The 21,562-nt window shown below is 48.6% G+C and overlaps 8 protein-coding genes across 8 annotated transcripts; 3 read left to right on the top strand and 5 right to left on the bottom strand.

Annotated features, from left to right (window-relative positions):
* Nucleotides 1–785: 785 nt before the first annotated feature.
* TGAM01_v203183 (hypothetical protein) lies at nucleotides 786–4,524 on the bottom strand (the record flags this gene model as incomplete). Its single annotated transcript, XM_018804061.1, has 4 exons — nucleotides 786–887; nucleotides 1,006–1,682; nucleotides 3,011–4,360; nucleotides 4,437–4,524. 4 exons carry the CDS (start codon nucleotides 4,522–4,524, stop codon nucleotides 786–788), a joined length of 2,217 nt encoding a protein of 738 aa, XP_018662799.1.
* A 544-nt stretch (nucleotides 4,525–5,068) lies between these two features.
* TGAM01_v203184 (1-aminocyclopropane-1-carboxylate synthase CMW33) lies at nucleotides 5,069–6,787 on the bottom strand (the record flags this gene model as incomplete). Its single annotated transcript, XM_024549153.1, has 9 exons — nucleotides 5,069–5,096; nucleotides 5,150–5,365; nucleotides 5,431–5,598; nucleotides 5,661–5,740; nucleotides 5,792–5,979; nucleotides 6,067–6,209; nucleotides 6,267–6,526; nucleotides 6,577–6,618; nucleotides 6,671–6,787. The coding sequence occupies 9 exons, from the start codon at nucleotides 6,785–6,787 to the stop codon at nucleotides 5,069–5,071; spliced, it is 1,242 nt and encodes a 413-aa protein (XP_024406131.1).
* Nucleotides 6,788–8,484: 1,697 nt separating this feature from the next.
* On the top strand, nucleotides 8,485–9,268 carry TGAM01_v203185 (hypothetical protein; the record flags this gene model as incomplete). The annotated part of the gene is made up of 2 exons (XM_018804059.1): nucleotides 8,485–8,496; nucleotides 8,567–9,268. 2 exons carry the CDS (start codon nucleotides 8,485–8,487, stop codon nucleotides 9,266–9,268), a joined length of 714 nt encoding a protein of 237 aa, XP_018662797.1.
* A 1,048-nt stretch (nucleotides 9,269–10,316) lies between these two features.
* On the top strand, nucleotides 10,317–11,771 carry TGAM01_v203186 (hypothetical protein; the record flags this gene model as incomplete). The annotated part of the gene is made up of 1 exon (XM_018804058.1): nucleotides 10,317–11,771. One exon carries the CDS (start codon nucleotides 10,317–10,319, stop codon nucleotides 11,769–11,771), a length of 1,455 nt encoding a protein of 484 aa, XP_018662796.1.
* A 413-nt stretch (nucleotides 11,772–12,184) lies between these two features.
* TGAM01_v203187 (hypothetical protein) lies at nucleotides 12,185–14,017 on the bottom strand (the record flags this gene model as incomplete). Its single annotated transcript, XM_018804057.1, has 1 exon — nucleotides 12,185–14,017. One exon carries the CDS (start codon nucleotides 14,015–14,017, stop codon nucleotides 12,185–12,187), a length of 1,833 nt encoding a protein of 610 aa, XP_018662795.1.
* Nucleotides 14,018–15,693: 1,676 nt separating this feature from the next.
* Nucleotides 15,694–17,385, bottom strand: TGAM01_v203188 (rhomboid-like protein; the record flags this gene model as incomplete). The annotated part of the gene is made up of 1 exon (XM_018804056.1): nucleotides 15,694–17,385. The coding sequence occupies one exon, from the start codon at nucleotides 17,383–17,385 to the stop codon at nucleotides 15,694–15,696; it is 1,692 nt and encodes a 563-aa protein (XP_018662794.1).
* A 462-nt stretch (nucleotides 17,386–17,847) lies between these two features.
* Nucleotides 17,848–18,471, top strand: TGAM01_v203189 (hypothetical protein; the record flags this gene model as incomplete). The annotated part of the gene is made up of 1 exon (XM_018804055.1): nucleotides 17,848–18,471. One exon carries the CDS (start codon nucleotides 17,848–17,850, stop codon nucleotides 18,469–18,471), a length of 624 nt encoding a protein of 207 aa, XP_018662793.1.
* A 644-nt stretch (nucleotides 18,472–19,115) lies between these two features.
* Nucleotides 19,116–20,348, bottom strand: TGAM01_v203190 (hypothetical protein; the record flags this gene model as incomplete). The annotated part of the gene is made up of 1 exon (XM_018804054.1): nucleotides 19,116–20,348. One exon carries the CDS (start codon nucleotides 20,346–20,348, stop codon nucleotides 19,116–19,118), a length of 1,233 nt encoding a protein of 410 aa, XP_018662792.1.
* Between the last annotated feature and the right edge of the window lie 1,214 nt (nucleotides 20,349–21,562).

Below are 21,562 nucleotides of genomic sequence, written 5' to 3' on the forward strand. Positions count from 1 at the left end.
GTCGATCAAGCAAATTACTTAATGGTGAAAATGAGTTTCCATAATGAGTAGTAGCCGTTGTGAGTTTCTCAAATGCTTAAAGACGTCATATTTTTGAGCAATATTGAAAGGGAGACGAGATGTAAAGAAGCTGGGAAAATTACATCCGAGAGATCTGTGCCGAATCCCGTTGAAACAATGAAGTTGCAGTCAGATAATGGGCTGAAAAACAAAAGATGAAGTAATCTTGTATTCAAAGTCATTTCATAAAAATGCCTTTGAACTTCTCTCAAAATGCGCATTATTATTATCATAAAGTTCAATATAGTGGATAAATTATTGTTCTATATGGTCCCGATCAGGAAGCTTGATAATAAATACTTCTCCTGCATTACTTAAGAAAACGAGCAAGGAGTTAGATATAGATACAGATGACATCTTATCAGTACCTAAAATGTGTTTCGGAATTTGAAACACCTCACGTTTGCCAAAATGTATCAATGTACTTCCGCTAAACGGTGGTGGAACACCGTATTTTTCAGGTAGTGGAATTGTATTCCAATCCTTCCATGAAGACCCTTTACAGTATATGAAATCGTCAGTGACTATACGGTCTTTTGCTGGGTCAAAAAATGGAACGCAGCAGCTCTTGCTGATATCGGTATGACCCAAGCAGACACAAGAAGTCACGTCATAGATTCTTACTCTATATGAACCATATGAACCATATAAATTGAATGAAAGTTCAGGCTCGGTGATGACAATGAGAACCTTTGCATCCGACGAGAATGCCAGGTTTATTATTGTTACTCCTGTTGAAATTGGAAACTCGCCTTCCAGCTGGATTCGGGAGATGCACCGGTCTGCGCGCCAGTCCAAGATGCAGACCGTCCAAGAGTTGTAAAAACCTGTGCAAAGTGCCGTCGCAATATATTTTGAGCCGGGAGAAAACGCCATATTTCCGATGCGAGCATATAACCTCTTTTCGAACAAACATTTGCCAGATCCTACACACCAGACTCTCACTAGACCGTCATGATAGCCTGCAACGATGTATCGTGAATCGTCCGAAAAATTCGTGTTTACGTCGTTAAACTGATGGCGTGGGCCTTCAAGGAGGTGAATGAGCTTCCAAGTCCTAACGTGCCAGATCTGGATAACGCCTTTTGATCCCTGGACGCAGGCCACATGTTCCAAATCAGGTGAGAAGAATGGACGATACGAGCACTCGAATAGTCCATTCTTCTCTCCTTGAAGGGCTTGAATACATTCGCCGCTCTCTCCACTCCAAATTTGGATACTGCCTCCTCCATCACCCCACACCGCCACATATTTAGATTTGGGTGATATAGCGATTCGGGCTCCATATTTGACAGTGTTCTGCACGTCGGATGACTTGGCCCTTGTATCTATAAAAGCCAGCCATATTTGAATTTCATAATCACTGGAAGATGCAAACAGCGATGACTGCGTCCAATCAGGAGAAAATATGAGATTTTGTCCCTTAACATGTGCCTCAAATCTGAGCAAAGTCTCTCCTGTATCCATGCTGTCAAGAAAAATTTCGTTTAAATCGTTGCGTACGGACAAAGCTGCATCAGAAAAGAAGTCGGATAATCTTGTTTCGAATCCGCATTTGATCTGGCGACCCATTGTCCATGTCTCAGTGCACCAGAGATATGTATCGAAGTTGCACTTCAATGCTAGTATTTTTGAATCAGTAGAAAATCGAGCCTGTATCATCTCTATCTTATCCTGATCGAGTTGAAAAAGTGTATCACCGAGAATATGGTCCATCTTTATCTTAGCCCGATAGCATGGAAGGTGTGTAACATAGGTAATATGGTGCATCTCTTTCCCTGTCTGAACAGAGTAAACTCGAGCAACTTCGCTGTCAATCAAGGCTATCATTCTTAAGTTTGGTGAGAAAAATGCATATGAAATGTCGCGCATCTGCGACCGATCAATCACAATTGAACATTTTCCAGCATTTATCTCCCAAACTTTCACTGAGCCCAGAGCACCTGACAGCGCGCGACAGGTTGATGCTGCGAGTTCTCCAAATTTTGATATAGCAATCACTTCTTCTTGGAGGAATGGCTCATAAGATGGTCCTATCAAGCGCGTACTGAGGTTTAAGGTGAGTTTTTGCATCTGGGTCCCACAATTGACAGCCCATACCTGCACAATGCCAGTGTTAGATATTGAGACTAGAAGTTCCGAGTTAATCGAAAAGGCAAGGAAATGGCGATTTAGATCTCTTGAATCGAATAAGAGTTGGTAACCAATATTCGATAAGGACCCATCTAGATCCAGCTTAATCACCCGCTCTGGGGCGTATATATCTGTTCTGAAAAGCGAGACGATGCCACCCTCAGATAATGAACATAGGAAGGAGGAGTCTGGTGAATAAAGAAGTGCGACAATGGAGCCTCGGCCTTTAAGTTTTATGTTTCGCACAAGAGAAACTCGCCTTTGTGGCACTCTTATGGAGGTAGGGGCATCTTTGAATTCAGTATGTATAATCTGCCGAAAAGACATTGAAATTGCGCTATGCGTATCTTCAAATGGAATAGCAGAATAGTATAGTTGTAAAGGCTGGTTGCGCACGAGATCCTTGTGGCAATAGAAAAAGTGATACGCATCTCAATAAATGATCTGAGCTGCGAATCGTCATAGTAATTCAAGACCGTATACGCATGCTTTATCAAATATGCTCCGAAATATAAGTCTTTGTAACGATAAATGAACCTGTAGCGACTCTTTTCTCCTTTTCTTCGGGAATTTGCCATTTGCCTGCTATGGCTCCTATTTGTCCCCCTCTTGCAGTAGCCGGGAAGGAGCATTCTTAGCTTTTGAATGGCATCCACACCTTGCGGCTCAAGGCAGCGTAAGAGGGCCAGAGCTTCCAGCCAGCATAAAAACTTGTCTGTGAGAAAATTGTGAAGAGCTTTGCCGTCCTTCAGGTATATTTTATCTCGAGATGCCCCGGACTCGCAGCTTCGGAATAAATGCTCGACCCAAAACATACAACAGTATATTATAGGCGCTAATGGATCGGGAGTAGGCGGAGAAATCGCTTTTATATCGCTTCCAGGATCTCGAAGGCCATATATGTTATGTTTGAGGATGCGAGACATGGCGCCTAGTGAAGTTGTAAACATTCTATAGTGCTGATATTCGATTCCTGAAGGGAAAATAACTCTAACAGCAGGTCCCATCATGTAGTCTTTGACCGACTGGTGGATAAAATTAACAGACTTATCGTCATCCCGTATAGATAAAAAGGATGCGCAATCTTTTACAATATCTTGTACATCGCGCAAGCCATATGTCGTTTTGTAATCTTTCCATCGGAAGCTTATGAATGTAAGCAATTCTTCTAGACGAAGAGGTCGTTCAGCTGCAGCGACAGTCGAGAGTAGGATTTGGTAGACGTCCTTGTCTTTCTGCTTGGTTAATCGGGTTAAGATTAGGCTATAGAGACTCTCCAGACCTTCTGGCATTTCTTCGAGCACGTCTTCTATATCGCGATGTTTTGTATGACGCAATTGCCCGATGACGAGAGCTACCCATAAGAAGGTGCCATTTGCCTTGCTTTTCAATACACTGGTCGCCCTGGTCTGGAGTTCCTCGTCGCCTTGTAATGCCATGATATTCCGAATAGAGTTATCAATATACAAGTCAACGGAGTTGGTGATATATTCGGCGTTTTCTTTCAGTTCCAGGCTTAGCATTCGACTAGAGTCAATTTCTTGGAGCTCTCTCTCTATTTCCGTAATATTGCGGCTTGAAACAAGCCACTTAACGCGGCTGCTTGTTTCAATGATAAGCCTGAGGAGCTGTTTGCAGCCGTGTTCTTGTTCACACTCATCGAGAGCATCAACAATACAGACGGGATTGGGTAATGTCGAGTGTCGCGTGACCTTTTCAAAAATATCGTGCAAGATATACCATCCTTCAGGCCCGTTGAGTTTGTTCAAGTCATGTTTATACTTGGTGTGTATGTATGACCGAAGTTCATGATGCTCCTTGATTAGTGAGACAGTTAAGCCTCCAATAACAGCAGCAGCGGTATTGATCCTGGAGTCTGTAGCCTGGCAGAAGAAATAGGCAAGGTTGAGACCTATTTGGGGACTTTCTTCGAAATTGTCGACCAGACCGCCAAGTAGCATTGTCTTTCCTTTGCCAGGGTCTCCTTTGATCCAGAACACGCCGCTTTTCTCAGCATTGCGCCACTTGTTGAAGTCTGCATTGTCAAGAATCCAGTGAAACGATTCATGTAAGAATGGGCCCTTTGATTCAAAAATGCGTCTTTTGTGGTATTCAGGATTCTCTTGACTAATTTTCTCAAGCCAAGAGCTGTCTTCCTCTGGAGAACCTGTCAACAGCATTAGTTAGCAAGGTCACGGATGTTTAATATTGGAACTTTGGGGGGGAAAAAAAGGGAAGCATACCAGCATTAATTGGTGCGCTATTGTTGCCTTGAATAACCAACGCGTTATGTCCAAATTGACTCTCCGACACGTTGTGATTGTTGGACATTTTGATAATGGCAGTTTTCACTGTTTGATCGGGTAGGCAAATGTGTAGATGTACAGGCGAGAGCTGAGACCTAACGCGGGACGCCCTTATATATTGCACCCAAGTAAGGCAGCCTTGCGGTACGTACATACACTATTAATGCCGCCGTGATATCGCATGTATTGTGCCTTATCCAATACCACCTTGTATACCTATAGGGCAGCCATGCAGAGTGACCAATCATAACACTTGGATGTACATTCAGGCTCTAACTAAATATGCCCAACGGATCACAAGTCAGCCTGGCATCGTGAAATACCACAAAACATCAATGACAATCATTTTATACTGTTTATTCTTAACAGAAGGAAATGTTATCGAGCACCTCAATTTCACTATTCAGCACCCTAGCTGTCGCTCAACAAGGAAGCCAGTCCACGCATCTGGATACATATGCAACTGCCAAATACATTTGAACGTAATCGCACCAGTAACAGCAGTAGCTGGAATGCCGGAATGCTGTATAACAAAATTAGGGATGCTGAATAACCTTGTCCTAAATGAATTATTCAGCCTTTAGGGCCGCGACAATCCTACAAGTGATCAGCATTCTTGTACACAGCTAGATACCAATAAAGGTGCCTACCTTCTGACGCCTTCTCTCAATGTGTCTTCTTCGACGCAAAACATGAGACGAAATCTCCCGGGCTCTGGAGATTGATACTCTGCTCCTGGATCTACTTTGACACCTGCTCTGAGGAATCGTTCCGACAGTAGCTTTTCTGCAGCCCAGCCGTCTCCGTTTGTTTCGCGGAGAGGGAGTTGAGGGGACAAGTCTATCCACATAAAAAGCCCAGCATTTCTATGCCTGTCAGCGCGATCGCATCTGCTAGTAATGATGGATGCTTATCCGGATGAAAGACGTACCCCTTTTTTTCATACTTGAGTCCAGCTTCATCAAGCAGCTTCTCAGTCAACAATCGAATTCTGGATAACACGCGATGAGATTTGTCCAATAGCTGTTTGACGAAAGTTTGGTCCTCGAGGAACTTGGCGGCGAGGTCCATGGAGAACTGAGAAGGAGAGGAGAAGCGGCTAAGGTTGGCGGTGTAAGCAAACAGCCGCGACACATTTAGATGGAAACAATGGAAGCTAACCATATGGCTCTAACGGCATTACAGAATTCACGATTCTGTGATACAAGGCAGCCCAAGCGCAGACCAGCTGCTCCATAATCCTACGAGGGCATCAATTAGCATACTCAACAAGAGCTGTGACAAGTGCTTACTTTTGACATGCCATAGAGCACATGGACCTGGGTCGGATCAATGATATCAGAGTAGTCTATGGCGCGTATAGAAGTAAATTTCTCGGATGGCTGATCGTCTCGAGGATAAGTCGTGAGCGCGTAAATCTCATCGCTGATGAGATGGATTCCTTTGGCGGCGCAAAACTGTAGCAACGCCCTTAATGTTTCTGGAGGATAACAGCGTCCTGGTTGAACTTTGTTTGAGTCTTCCATGTAACAACTCAGCTTTGAGAGTAGATACTACATGTACTTACCTAGAGGATTATGCGGATTGCATATGATCAACGCACGAACGTTTACCCCTCGGGCTTTGGCATCTTCGAACCCAGCATCGAACGCGGCTACGCAGTCTGGTGTGAATTGATCTGTGCCCACTGGCACCCACTCTAGCTTTATTCTAAACGACTCAATGATTAATTGGAGCAAACTGAAATGGAGGGACAACTATACGGACCCAGTTCTCATTGCCAAGTCTTTGGAAAAGGTCCCATAGACTGGTCCTCCCAGCATGATGGCATCCGTCTCCGGATTGCAGGTGACCAAGGCGCACACCTCGTTGAGATCAGTCACTCCGGCAGTGAAGGTGATGTCCTCTGGATCTATTGGCCACACAGGCTGAAAGTGCAAGTTCAAGTGATTCGACATGGCGGTTCGTAGCCGGAGCGTGCCAGTGTAACCCTCTCCGTATGCGCAGCAATTGTCTTCGAAATGATTCTATACGTATTTTAGTAGCAATATATCTAAAATATAGCAATGAGTCTTACGTGTTTGTTGAAAAAGTTCGCTAGATCAGCATGAAGGAAGCCCTATTATCTGATGAGCTTCTCGTCCAAGTCTAGAGTAAGAGAACAGAGCTACATTTTCGGCATTATTGAATGCGACGACGCCATTGGGATTTCGTATAGGATGATAGGCATTCTGCTTTCCGTGGAGGAAGCCTACTTTAGACCAAGCGGTTCCTCTAGTAGAAAGCATTATAACAATGGTAAACGGAAGGTGATGGAGCGGAACAAAGTGTTGTGATGCGTATCAGGAAGAAAATAACATGCCACCAGCGGCATCTATATATATACCTTTCAAACAATACTTCTCTTTGCGGGGTCTACGGTTACGGAGCTCGGATTGCGATGCGAAGCCGAAGAGAAGATGTCGAGCCGAAACATGGTGATCTCCGCAATTCTGTAACGTTATTCTCTCTTACTTCTGTAATACCTTATCTAGTCTTTCTTTCTAAGGATATGTAAATTAACGCATAGTGAGTAGTGTCCTACGTCTAATCTTATGAAACTTGATCAACTTGCTTTCTAGTTTCGACTCGGGACGTCTTTCACCTGCATACCTAAAAGAGCGTCGATGGGGATTATAGCGAAATTTAGGTTTGTATTTCTCGTATACACTGTCGTTTGAAACCACTCTCGAGTCCTGTTATGATAAGGGAAAAACAAGGAACATATCGTTCATCAGACAAGCACTGGATATGTGCCCTCGACAGAGGATTGAAGAGAAGCTTGGTCTGCTATGTACTCTGTCAATATCGTGTAGGCATATTATTTACACTTCGGATTGAACTCGGCTTCAACTTCCTGTTCCAGCATTTTACTAGGCCCCCTTTGTTTAGTCTCGGCTCGCGGTGTTGACGTCGTTACATTTAACAGCGTGAATCATGAATCCTTCGCTAACAAGCCGGGACTTACATAGCGCAATCTCAGGGCGTAAGTTGGGGTTTCGAGTTAACGGACCCCACACGCATTCACGAACCGGCGCAGCTCCGATCCGATACAGATATCCGAAAATTGAATGCACCAATGGCGGTGCTTCGTCAACCCGATTGATGTATTTGAGAAGAAAATGCCAACGTCGCTCCGAGTTGTAGGTATTCGGTATACCTTGTCCAGACCGAAGAAATCCGCAATAGCTAGCAAAAGGTAGCGCTCAACTAAAAGCACTCTGTACTCTTAGAAGCAAAACAAGTTGACAGCGCCTCATAGTGTGTATGCTAAAAGCCCATAATATGTAGTCAAATTGAAGAAAGTACAATTACACTCGAACATGTACTCGGCCGATATCACTTCAATAACGCTGCGACAAAGTTTGAACAAACAAGTTCCTTTTCAATAGACACACGCATATCAATTTTTTCACATGCTATATCGGACATCACGATTCTACATGGACTGCGTTTATGAGCTGCGTTGAGACATGCCCTTATAGAACAACTTCAAAGCTGAAACTCCTGTCATCCAATCATTGTCTTCGCGCAACGCCTTTTTAATCGCCAGAGATAAAGCCACCGCTCAGTCTTTTGAAACCCCTCCTCTGGAGCCTGAAGCTATTCCTGTATTTGCACATCACCAGGCTGAACTGGGTGGTCTGTCTGCCTGCCCCGGACGCCACATGCGTCGATCTGATGCCAAGTCGCAAAGGCAAAATGACAATTCCAGATATACGCGAAATGTCCAGATTAGTGAACATTTTGAGATAGAGGCGAATTTCTGGTGTATATAACATGGCCAATTGAGGAAGCTTAAAGACGTCTGAGAATACATTAATTGCGACTTCGATCTCAGCTACGATAATCTCACTTAGCTCAGTTCAATTGATCTCGAGTGTTTACTCACCCACATTCTTCAAAATAAGGAACAAATAAAAGCTCGTCATCGCCATTGAACAGTATGCCAGGCAAAGTAAGCAGTTACATGTTAGCTTCCGAGTCTGCTGCATGTTACTCGTACTAATATTTGCTTCCCATAAAAGGTTGGTAGCCGTGAAGAGTGGCTTGCCGCTCGCAAAGCTCTTCTCGAAAAAGAAAAGGCATACACGCACCAAGGCGACGTACTCGCCGCCGAGCGCCGTGAGCTGCCCATGGTCAAGATAGACAAAGAGTATGTCTTTCATGGTCCCGGCGACAAGGTAGTTTCTCTCAGCGATCTCTTTGATGACCAAGAGCAACTCATTGTCTACCACTTCATGTTCGACCCCAAGGATGATCGTGGATGCTCTGGTTGTACTCACATGGGCGAGTCGCTCCCCGACGTGCGCCATCTCAAATCCAAAGACACCAATCTCGTTGCCATCTCCCGCGCTCCGATAGACAAGATCGAGGCATACAAGAATCTCGCCGGATGGAAATTCCCGTGGTATTCCAGCGGTGACTCCGACTTCAACTATGACTTCCACGCGACCTTGGACGAAGCAGTAGCTCCCAAAGAGTACAACTTTGAGGCGTTGAAAGAGTCTGATCCCAGGTTCAAGCCATCGTTCAAGGGCGACGTTCCCGGATTCAGCGTCTTTCTGAAGAAGGACGGCAATGTGTATCACACGTATTCGACCTTTATGAGGGGAGGGGAAAAGGTCCAGCCCACACTGACGCTGCTGGACATGACGCCTCTGGGCAGGCGACTTGTCTCCCCGGGTGACTTTAAGTTACGAGAAGAGTATGAAAACCTAGATCAATGATCGATGAATGGCTGGAATCCTGAGAACAGAGGAAATAAGCCACAAAGAATGAGATGCGTGAATTTGAAGAATTGGGAAAAGTGTAAATATCTCTGGGAAGCTTTTGGTTTGTGCGTCTCTTTTTCTTGATTTTACTATCGACGATGTAAATGACATGAACGACAAGAACAGCACCAAGTAGTGGGCTTAAGATTGCCACTGCACTAATAGCCCAATCATATTCATTGTATGTATCTCGCAGCCGCACAGATTGTTCCACACATATACGTGTATACGGTAGCTAAATGTGGACTGATTCCTAAAGATAAAAGCAGTCAGCAGTGAGTTGTCAGATCCAAAAATTGGTCAGCAGCACAATAACAATCCAAAAAGTAACGCTGGAGAAGAGGGAAAGACAGACAATTATGATTCAATTCTCTTTCCCGATGCTCAAAAAGGACATTTACTACTGCTGAACAACTAATTTAAAAAAGAAATGGGATAATAACAATGTTATTCACGAAGAAGCACTAATGTATCTTGCGTCCATGTGCATGTAGCTAATCACTCTGCCGCCCTTTTTCGTACAGGACCCGTTCATGCGTCTCTTACACCGAGAGTCTTCGCCTTCAACATACGATTCGATGGATCCGACAATCCTATAGCTCGCAGCCAAAGAGCAATTAAAATTCTCTTACCCCGCTATCAAGTGGTGTTATACTGTTATACGGCAGTGCCAATCGGGATTGGGATATGATACCCGTCTGCTGATGTCCGAAAAGTCCAAGTGCTTATTCTCAAGCGAGCTACACGTCTGCTAACGTGCAATCCTGAGCAAATACCTCTGCTGTCAGACGCCAAATTATACATACAAACTGTCATCAATCAAGTTCTCTCTTATTATTTAATTGGACAAACAAGCTTAGCAGTATTATCTAAACAGCATAACTTTAATCCAGCCACCCATCGTGAATGCTATTAAAGGGTCCCACCGTCACTCCAAACACATACTCCTCCAACCTCATCTTCACAACCCTCTATTAATCAAGAACACCAAACACATCAAACCATGGCAGACTCGTTCAAATCCACCTCCCTCCTAACCTCCCCCTTCTCCATCCCCGACCCCAATCTCCCCGCCACCAAAACCCTCTCCCGCTGGTCAGACACCCTCATCAACTCCCCCCCAGCCATCATCATCACTCCCAACACCGAACAAGACATCGTCTCGGCCATCAAATTCGCCCACCTCAACAACCTCACAATCATCCCCGCCGGAGGACGCCACAATGCCGCCGTCCCAATCACCTCAAACACGCTCTACCTGGACCTCGCCAATCTCAAGTCCATCCAGCTAGACAAGCAAGCCTCCCACGTCCACATCGGAGGAGGCGCCCTCACAGGAGACGTCATGCGATATCTCGCGCAAGAAGGCTACTTCACCGCCATGGCCAACTCCAACGCCGTCGGCGTCGTCGGGTGTCTCCTCGGCGGCGGCAACTGCTCGCAAAACGGCCTCATCGGCTGGATGGCCGACAACGTCGTGAGCTTCCGCGTAGTCACCGCCTCAGGAGACATCCTCGATATCAGCTCCTCCTCCAAAGGTGAAGAACTCGCGCTCTTCAACGCCCTCTGCGGCACTGGCCACGGCCTCTGCGTCGTCGTTTCAGCTACCATGAAGGCATACCCCCTGAGCAGCTTGAACCTCTCGCCAGCCAGCAAGGACGATCCCTCTCCCAGCATCTGGAGCCGTACCTTGATCTTCCCTCCCACAGTCATCGATGCCGCCATTGACGCCTTTCTCGCCGCTTCCCCTCCTCCAGATCCCATGAACGTCATCTTTGGCTTTTCTCGTGGTCCTCCAGGAACTCCATTCGCCGGAAAACCCATCGTTCTCCTTACAAGCACATACTACGGCCCTGCCAGTGAAGCCGAAGCCTCCTCCGTGGGGAAAATCCTCTTCAACCCATCTCTTGTCGAAAAAGCCGTCAAGGCAGACACAATGCAGGTCCCCTTCGCCAACGCCAACAATGCTTTCGACCCAATGAACGTCCACGGCGGCTTCAAATCCATGTCTTCCAACCGGTTCGCCCGCCTCTCCCCTCAAGCCCTCAAAGACGCTTACGGGAAATATCTCGCCGTGACGGACAAATACCCAGACGCTGTTCGCTCTGCGCTCATGTTCCATAGCTTTAATCCTTCCAAGATGGCGGAGATTGGCGCTACCCCAGAAGGTAAAGCAAGATTCGTCGAAGCCAGAGACAGGGGGTTTTGTACCATCGGGGTAATGTGGTCTACAGAACCTGCCACAAGAGATGCTTTGGCGGCCTTGTATGACGAAGCCGTGGCAGTTCTACAGAAAGATGACGAGGAGGCTGGTCTACCGCGAAGGGTCTTCCCTGGTATAATGAAGTTCCTCCCTGGGCGACGGGACCTTCTCTCTGAAGAGAAGCTCGCAGAGCTGGATCGACTGCAGGAGAAATGGAATGGAGACGGGTTATTTTGGAGTCCATACAAAGTATGAAGTGGAGGGACTAATATGGTTGATCTTGTCACTTTTACAGACGCAATAGCCATTGTTAAGTTTAAAGCATTGTACTAATATTACGTTTTCGCTATGACTTCTATCAAGGCTATCCCGCCTATTAGACCCCTCAAACCCACAAGTATATTCCATTCCCATTTCCTCTACTTCGGGTAGTAAATACTTTATAATCGTAGGCATAAGTCGCCATGCTTTTATACTCCGGGCTCCCAACCTAGCCAGAATCCATCGCCCCTGTGGTATATATATATACCGAATCCCACGAATGACCGGCTATGTACCTGCCGAAAGTTCCTTCGTCCCGTTGAAACAAAAAAAAAAAAAAAAAAAAAAAAACGCCGTCATATCAATGCCATTTTATACATATTCTAGTCGACTCTGTATCGTTTCACTCAATAATCGATTAAATTTTCCATGTTGCGGGGTATAGACTTGGGAGATATCGTCTCTTGCTTTTTGGGAGGTGCAAGAGGGGTGGAAGGAGGTAAAGAGCTCAAATCGCTCTGAGGAGTATCGTAAGAGAAGTCGAATTCTGCCTTTAGGGGTTCGGACTTCAGAGGCGGCAGGAGAAGCGGCCGAGAAGATAGATCAATGGGATCATCAAGCTTCTTCGCCGTCGTCTTGCCTCTAGCGACATTTTTGACGGATTTAAACGTCTCAGTAACGGCATTCTTTGGAGGAGCCTTGGGCTTAGCGGGCTGCTTCGTCTTTCGAGGACGCGGCTTCGCTGCTGCCCTAGTTTGTTTAGCGTTTTCAGGAGGCTCCCTGCCGAGTACAATCTTCAACTGCCTCTTGGCCGCAAGCTTAGGGCTGGGTTGCGGCGTGGGGATAGCATCCAGCTCGCGATCAAGGCTAGGATTGGTTTGAATCGGTGGTAGCGCAACTTCCAATTTGGTATTCTTGAGACGCTCCTGGTTCTGGCCGTCTTGCTCAGCAGACACAAGATAGTCGTTGCCGATGTCGCAATCCCACGGAGGTAGGGCTGCGAGGTGAGCTACCTTGTCGCATGGAGAGCGTACAACAAGATCCCAACAGTCCTTGAATAACGCATCCTTGGGCTCTGCATCGGTATTGATCCAAATCGTGAGTCCATCTCTTCGGCCTCTTGTGACCTGACACATCTCTCTGACTAGCCTCCTTGTGCCTGGAACCTTGAGGGTGGTTCCAACAACAATAACGCAATCCGGGCGGGCTTTCAGATCTGCACTCGATACGTTTCCAATGGCTTCTTCATCTGGATTATACTCGTTATAGAGCACGAATCGCGGCCGTATGCGCCCAATCCCATGACTCCGCTTTCCGGCAAATGATGTCCTTAGTTCATCGTGCACTACACACTCCTTGCACAGCGGAGCCTCAGGTCCGTCAAATACTTCCCCGTCGAACGGTTCTAAATGGCCACATTTGCTGCAGACCATCTTCTGTAGTCCACCATGAAGCTGGATGGTAGCTGGCCAGGGAGCCTTGAGAGGCAGAGGGATCTCGGTAGCCAGCGGTTCCATATTCGCATCCAGACAATCGATATTTTGAGAATAGAGTCGCATTAAACGTCCTTCTTGGGCTAGGGATGCTAACAGGCGGTGGAATGGGGTTGGGCTCGCTTTCTTGGTCATTTCGTTCATTTCCCGGACCATGCTGTGAAAGGACTGCGTTGAGGAGTCATGTCTATAGACAGACGCGTCGAAGAGGTGTTTGCCCGATCCCTTCAGGTTGTGTTGATTTTTGACACGCGCGAAGAGACCTGTGGAGGATCTGAAATCCGGAATTCCTGCCGATACAGAGATGCCAGCCCCTGCAATAACAACAATCTTCTTCTTTTTCCGCAGCGCCGTGATCAACCTCTTCTCCTGTGCTTTTTCTTCGGCTGTCATATCTTTATCGTCCTTGTTCAGGTAATTCAAATATTCTGTTGTGCGCTCCTTGGGCTGGTAAACCTTGCGTCTTTTAGCTGGGGGTTGGTCGTCATCTACACTCTTTGAAGAGTCGTTGTCAGAGACGGGTTGTCCAAGGCTAATTGTGGCTGTTGATCTCATAGGAGACTGGGCTCCCGAGGCAGTCGTCGACATGGGCGAGGGATACCGTCGTGAAGGATCGACCAACGAGACGGAGGTGTCTGGTAAGGAGGGCGTGTTTGAGAGAGTCGAGAGGGGTGACGACGGCGACGACGGGGTAGAGTCGCGGGAAGAGCCGCGAGGCGAGGAGAGAGGACTTGATGGTTCACTCATGGCTCTTTAGATTGGAAGTCGTCCTTGTATAAAAAGTAAAGAGGAAAGGGAAGAGCAAAGGGGGGTGGGAAGAACGCGCGAAGTCGCCCTAGAGAGAAAATTCGAGTGCGCCGCGATTTAAGCTAGACCATTTCGTAACAAAGAGATATCTTTGAGTTCTCCGATTCTCTCTCTGAAACCTAAATTTCCGTTGCTTCTCCAGCTATGTCCGGTCTCGAGGCAACGTAGCGATGCAGGATGAAAGAGCGAATATGAGCCAGCTTGCGTCCCAAGGTTTTAGTTTTGCAGGTTCCAGATGCGGAGTCTCGGGGCGTGTGGGCACACTCAAGGCCCAGCAACCAGAAAGCCAAAAGGCGCGGCCACCGCCAATACCCCAGCTTGCAGCGAATCTCTTCCTAAAACCCGGCACGCGAACGTGCAGCGCCAATCTTAGCGCTAACGTGGGGCGTTGCGTTCCAGGCGTTAGGGGCTGGATGCGCCAATCGAGTTCCCTTCTGGCGAGGCAGAAAAGAGTGGGCTGAGGCTTATGCCGGTCAGTATCGTGCAGCGAGGTTTCTTCACAGCCTCGCCTTTGGGCTAGCGCTGGTCTGCCAAAAAGCAACGTCTGCAGATGAAGAATGAGCTGGATCGAGTGGTGTCAGGTATATGCATGCATATGCGCAGCAGAAGACGCAGTATTGCTGTGTGTGGCGGATGGTTCCGAGCTATCGTTTGCCTAAAGGCTTAGCACTTGTGCCGCTCACGAAACGCGAAAGGCTCCGGCGCGCAAATTTCGGAGAGAGAGTTTTAAGGGCTAAAAGTAAGGGTCAGCCCCGTTGGGCTTGATTGATCGGTCTATCGGCAGCTGAAGAAAGGCTGCAGCAAGCGCAAAGATAGGAGAGGGCAAATAAATGGAGCTCGTAAAGGAGGTTGCCGAAGGCACACGTGTTGCGTCAGAGAAAGGAGACAATGGGAGGAGAGGACGAAGAAAAGAGAAGAAGCAAGAAACGGCGCTGAAAGAAAAGAGAGACATCGTCATTTTGCGTTGGCGCAAGTCACCGCGCCTTGCGGCCTCAAAGTACTGTAAGGCAAAGCTCCTGCCAGCTCATCACATCACACTCTCTTCTTTCCGCAAGAGTGGGGCCCCACGGCCTGTTCCTGCCAAGGTGGTCTGTTATGACGCTGTCGTTGCCCGGAAACTGCAGCCGCGCTAACGGGCAGCTAGGGTGGCTGTCTTCAGTGGGGCACCCTCTCCATCTTTTGCTGCAGCAATGACGACGGGCTGCAGCGGTGACCCCAAAGAGACGAGGGACAAGACAAGTGAATATCAAGGTCTGCAATGCAAAGGTGGTGTTCTAATAATCCTAATTTTGGAATTCCTTTGTGTGTTCTCATTTTCAAGATGTAGCATCATCGTCATTGGCAGATATGAATTATTTATACGCCATTCATATGGCATCTAGGTATATAGCCCAAAAGCCATAGGGTTTAGTGCATCTACAGCCTTATGCATGAGCCCTCGCCTGTTTCATTGAGTACCAAATCCTTCACACTGCAGAACCACAGCACAGCTCACGATTGATTATCACTCTCAATAGCTCCCATATGCTCTCTATCCATAAATCCTCACATCATGTCATAAGATAAGTAGTGTTGTTACATAAGTACAGTTCTATATAGCATCAAATCCCATGCATCTATTCCTTCCCATCAGCCACCCCATGCGTCTTCGTCTTCGTCTCTCCAGACAAGATATCAATCACCGTCTTATCCCCCTCCGCAGGCGTCTTCCTCCTCTCCGTCCTATTCAACAGCTCAATACCCAAGATACCAGCCACAATCCCCGCAATGTGCGACGCAATATCCACCTTCAGCTTCACCGTCTTCCCCAAACCAGCCAACTGCACCGCCGTGATCAGCGCCAGAAACACAATCCCATGGACGCCGTCTTGCGGCAGCCCAAAGATCTTGAAGCCGTCCGTGCGATGCTCCCAAAAGTACGCCGAGCACAGTCCCAGCGTCGCTCCCGATGCGCCCAGCGACGTGACCGTCAGCCAGCCCCTGAGCGTATACGTAATCAGACTGCCCAGGAAGCCTACAGAGCCGCAGCCGAGATACAGCGCGAGGAAATCCGCGCGGCCAATCTCGTCGTGGAGACATGTTCCGACAAACCACAGGGGCACCATGTTGACCAGTAAGTGGCTGAATTTGGTGTGCGAAAACGCCGCGGTGAAGAGCGTGACGGGCCGAACCGTCGCCACGACAAAGATCATGTACTTGTTGAAGAGACGCCAGAGCGGCGGTACCCTCCAGCCCAAGTATACCAGGACATTGATACCAATCAAAGCTCCCACCGTTGCGTGCGCAGTCGATACCTCCTGGAACAGCCTGTAGCGCGGCGCCGGCTCTTCATAGACCATGGCCACCGCAGCGAAGAATCCGAGTACCAGGGCTACAACAGTCGCAGAAGGCAGAATTCGCTCCCAGGGTTTCAGCTCCGGCGGCGCGTCCATCTCAGACTGCGCAGCCTTGTAGTATTCCGCAACTTTAGGATTCGTAATCTCTGGGACATGGTTATCCCGCTTCGCCAATGGACCTGAAACGCCTTCGACAGCCTCTTTAGCCTTGCGCTCTTCCTCGAGAGCCTTTTCCCTTGCCTTTTCTCTGGCCTTAGTCCGAGCTCGCAACTCGTCAATCTTACTTCGGCCGTAGATAGGATCAGGTGTGTAGACCTCGGCTTCGTCTTCCTCCTCTTCCTTGGCTTCTCCCTTGTTAGCCTTTGCCTTCTTTTCAGCTGCCCGCTCCATTTCCTGCTCCATCTGTTCCAGCTCGTCCTCCGCTCTCAAGCCCGCATTCCTAATTTCTTCCACGGGCACCGTTTTCCGCAGGTAGGCCAAGGCCCTGGCAATCTCCTCCTCCGTAAACTGCGCCGTATGTATCGCAAAGGCAGGGTCTTCCAGCGTTCCCGATACTCTTCTGCCGTGTAAGATTCGAAGCAGGTGATTCGCCCTTTTACCGCCGATACGCCTACCGAATATCTTGTCGACCTCCGCCTCTGACAAGTCCCTTCCGCTAAAGGCAAGCCCAGCTTGGTCTCTGTAGCTCTTAGGCAGCTCTTCATAGTCCCGAATAATCTTTGGCCCAAAGAATGTCCGGCGACCACCATCAAGCTTCCTGCAAGCCTTCAATCCCGCCCATTCGTTCCGCCTCAACACCCCTCTCCCGGAATTCTGTAATGCGCAGCACGACATCCATCGCGACGCCGTAGTAGCCGCGCCATTCTTCGCTATCGAGGTCGAGGTCGCGCAGGTCCCAGCCTGTCTTGAAATGCCCCGAGCCGCAGCCCTCAACAGCGACCAAGAAGCGTTCGAGCAGCCGAGCCCATTCATGCTGCGGGTGTGTTGTCTTTATTTCTCTCGATTCGAACCTTCTGTTCTTTTATTCAATGCGCCAACTGCGCGCCGGAGGTGCCGAAAAGGCCTACGATGGCCCCAGCCTGTGTGTCGTGGCCCCGAATTGGCGGGTTTTGAGAGACAAAGAGATATTGGAGTTGTTGCTGCCCGCCCTCCAAACTAAGAATTTCTTCTACCGAAGAAGATTGCGGGCGTTGCGCCACTCACAGATTTAGGCTGGCAGGGGTACGCCATACGGTTCAACCCCACTATAACGTGCATGAGCAGCAGCCCCTCCATGATAACTTCAACTCTGCTCTGCACATAGAGCTCCCTCAGCTTACATTCTTCCAACATTTTGTCGCAAACCTCCGTCTAATCAAACCAACTCTCGAATATCATCATTCATATACAACAGCAGCAGAAATTCTACCTCAAGAACAGCCTTCTCCCATCACCATGTCTGCCGACACAACCGCCATATCGCCAGCCCGCTTCGCCTCCGCAATCAAAGATCTCTCCATCGGCATGCTTCACCTAAAAGTCCTCGAAATCCGCAACTCCATCGCCCACCTCCAATACTCCAACGACCAGCTCAAGCCCTTCGCAGATGGCACATCCGTCGCTCTCGGCGGCGAATCCACTTCCAGCGCAGAGCCAGACCAGGACTGCATCGACGCCATCAAGGAAAATGAGGTTGTCATCGACCGCATGGCAGAGCGCCTGGCTATTGTGCGCATGGAAGTAGAAGACCGAGGCATCAGCTGGACCGAGTTTCAGAGCCAAGATGAGGTGGCTGTGGCGGGAGCGGCAGCAAACACTGATGCTGGCGTCGAGGGGATTGAAGAGGCTGCTATAAACGGACTTGTTAATGGAGAGCTTGCTACTAGCCAGGCCGGCGAGACGAGGCATTCGGCTTGGACGGACGGCACATTCCAGACCGGCACAATATCAAACGGCCAAGTACGGTTTAATAGCCAACCGACAGGGCAAACTAGGCCAGCCAGCGATAATGCTGCGCAATCCACGACGCAAGGAGGAGAAGGCCAAGATGATACTGAGGAGGATGGTCTACATCTATAAGCACAAACTATGGAAATAAAATGGAAAGTAAGGAAAAGGGTCAAAATCAGGCTGCATGGTAGGCGTTTTGGAAATCTATATTGGGCTGAGTAGATGCCCCAGAGATATCCCCCCTCTTGGGCAAAGTAATCACAGCTTCACAGCCGACATCGCGGAACAGAATCGTTCAATATGCGTGGAAAACAGAATCGTTCAATATGCGTGGAAAATAATCCAATCTTCTTGTGCAAAAGCTAGCACTGCACTTCTAGTAGGCTATGAATCCCGCCTGTTCTTTGCTACTACAAATACACCAAAAAACAAGCCAACAACAACCAAAAGCCCACAGCCAAAATACGCCATGCCTTTTAAACGTGCACCAGAGAGAAAAAAACAAGGGCAGACCCAAAAACCAAAAAGCATAAAACACTACCCAAAAGGATGCCTCTCTTCCTCTCCCTCTCCTAGCGCCCGCATGTGTGCTATGCTTGAAATTGAAGCAAAAAGAATATGTATGTGGAAAGAGAAAAGATGGATAAAAAGGAAAACTTAAAAAGACAGACAAAGCAAAAGAACAAAACAAAAGCAAAGCAGATCATTGCGCCGTTTATGCAGTACAGTCGCATGTCGGTGTTTTAAGACAAGAATGCTGTCATATGGCGTCTTTAGTCGGAGTCATCTCCAACAGGCGATCCCGTTCCAGGTAGATTCTTCTTCCTCGTGGACCTGTGCCGTCTTGACCTCTTGGACCGTGAACGGGTGCTGCCTTCACTGCTGGTTATAGTTTCCAGCTTCGGTCGTTGCGCAGCGTGTCCAGGCTGACTGGAGTTGCTGGTGCTCTTGGTGATGCGAGGTGTGAATATATCCTCGTACTCATCCTCTGATTCTTCGTATCCGGGAGGAACAGCCAATGCTCTCAAGCGGTTATTCCGTCGTCGGTTATCCAATGCCTCGTCGGAGCCTCCGTCAAATGACAAGCTACGTGTCCGTGTCAAGTCAGATCGGGTGCTCCGAGTTCGGGAAACGAAGAGTGAGTCGATTAGCTCAGATTCAGTCGGTAATTCCTTCATCATCCTCTCTCTGACCAGCTTTTCCTGCAATTGGCGAGCTAGCCTTTCCTCTCCACTAGCAGCTGTCCTCCCACTTGCAGCTGTCCTCGCGCTTGTTCTACTACTAGCGCTCATGGCTCTGCTGACAGGCACCTTGCCTTCCATAACCTTGGCGGACGGAGGTGGCTGCAGCATCCATTTGTGAGCCTCCCTGTGAGGCAGTTTGCTGCTGACGACGGGTGGGTGAAGGTCGTTGACAGGTGGGTTTCGTGGGGCCGCATAAAATTGACGACGTTCCTCCTCTGTTACTTCTTTATCCATGCCCAGTGTTGACTCAATTAGCTTTCCAGCTGAATCCCTCGCTTTGGAAAAGGCGTCTTTTAATTTGTGGCCAGTCCAATCTGCTCCCCATAGCTCCTCGTCCTCGCGCTGGTATCCGTGCCGCGAATTCCAGTCATCTGATAAAATGCCATCTTGTGATACCACCAACGTGCTGTCTCCGAAATTGGTGTGGCTATCGCCAGTGTTTGTTCGCCCTGACAGGCTCAGTGCACTGATCTCTCCCGTTGTCTCTCCTCCCGCGCTCATCAGGCCCCGTTGGCTTGAGTTTTTGCTCGCCGATTTCTTTGGTAAGCTAGGCCCCATGCGAATTTCTTCTTGCCAGTAGGGATTGGTGTTGAACGGTGAGGGATGTCGATATAAGCCAGGCTGCTGCGTCTCTAGTTTTGCCTTTTCTACCCTCTCCTTCTTGGCCTGGCCCTTGGCCTTGTGACGATGCCGTACCTCGGCGCATGGTGTGCAGGCAAGCAGATAGAAGATGGCCGACTGTAGCGCGACGGGAAAGGACATGATGGAAGGCTACAGGGCACGTCCCCGTATGTAGAATGCCTTTTAATTGGCGTTTGATATCCCCAACATGGACGTCGAATGGCGTGTTGAAGTGTCGGTATCAAAAGAACGAACGGTCGTGATGGAAAACGCAGCGAATCGGCTAAATGAGAGTCCAGCAGCCCAAAGAAAAAGACCAATAATAACAAACAGGTTGCTGCTATCCAGAAGAGAAAGTCGTCGTTAGGCACACTGGAATGGAATGGAGATTTCGATAGTTCGTAAAGCGATTGGAGGCGTGGGGGCAGCGAAGCGTGTCGTCGAGAAAGTTAAGGGGGTCTGCGACAGTTTCAAGTCTCAAGATGTCCCCAGAAGGTAGAAGAGAACCGTGACAAAGGGAAATGAAAGAATAATTGAAAGTCGTCACAATAAGGAAGGGAAAAAAAAAAGAGTCTAAGAAAGAAACAGAAAAAGGAAAATTGGCAATGACGCAGGACAATGCGAAGTTATGAGACGAAAGGCAAGAAGAGGCGGCTGCGGAAAGGAGATGGCGAGGCGAGACGGTGGCAGGGCGGAAATGCGTAGCGACGAGGTTCGTTTCAGTACGAGCAGCGCCAAAAATAAAACCAAAGCCTCTATAAGCACCAGGGGGGCGGGCAGCAAGTCCAGCTGGCTGGCCTCTATTTTTGGAGGAGGGTTGGATTTTGGGACGAGGCGCGTAAAAAAAAATTAGAGACGTGGAGGGAGGTTTTGAAGAGTGTATGAGAGACGGAGAGGGAAGGGAAGGGAGAGGCGCAGATCGACGCAAGAGAGAGATCGCTGCGCTGTAACGTGCTGAAGATGCGGCGCTACCACAAGCCCAGCGGCGGTTTTTCGACAGCAGATCAGAGGATCAGAGAGGCCCTGATGGGCAGGGGGGGACCAGGGCCTTATGATTGCCTGACAGTGGTAAGGCCCGCTAGCCTGGACCCCGCGACGGTTCGCCACAAAGGCCTCAAACAGCGCTGCTACGACTCAAGCAGTCCTGGCGCATGCGAGAAAGGCACCGCCGGGAGCTTAGCTGGCGATGTGGCCTGGGCTTCATTTTACTGCTGCCCACCCGCCTGCGGAGGAACCTAAAACGCCGCCAGAGGCTTGCGCTTCGGCCGTCGAGGCCCAATAGAGTTGCCAGCAACCTGCTGCAGAAACCTTTTTTCCTCGTCAGGCTTTCTGCTTCCATCTTTTATCATGAGGCA

Source organism: Trichoderma gamsii, assembly GCF_001481775.2.
Source record: "Trichoderma gamsii strain T6085 chromosome Unknown Scaffold_8.2, whole genome shotgun sequence".
NCBI classification, from domain to species: domain Eukaryota; kingdom Fungi; phylum Ascomycota; class Sordariomycetes; order Hypocreales; family Hypocreaceae; genus Trichoderma; species Trichoderma gamsii.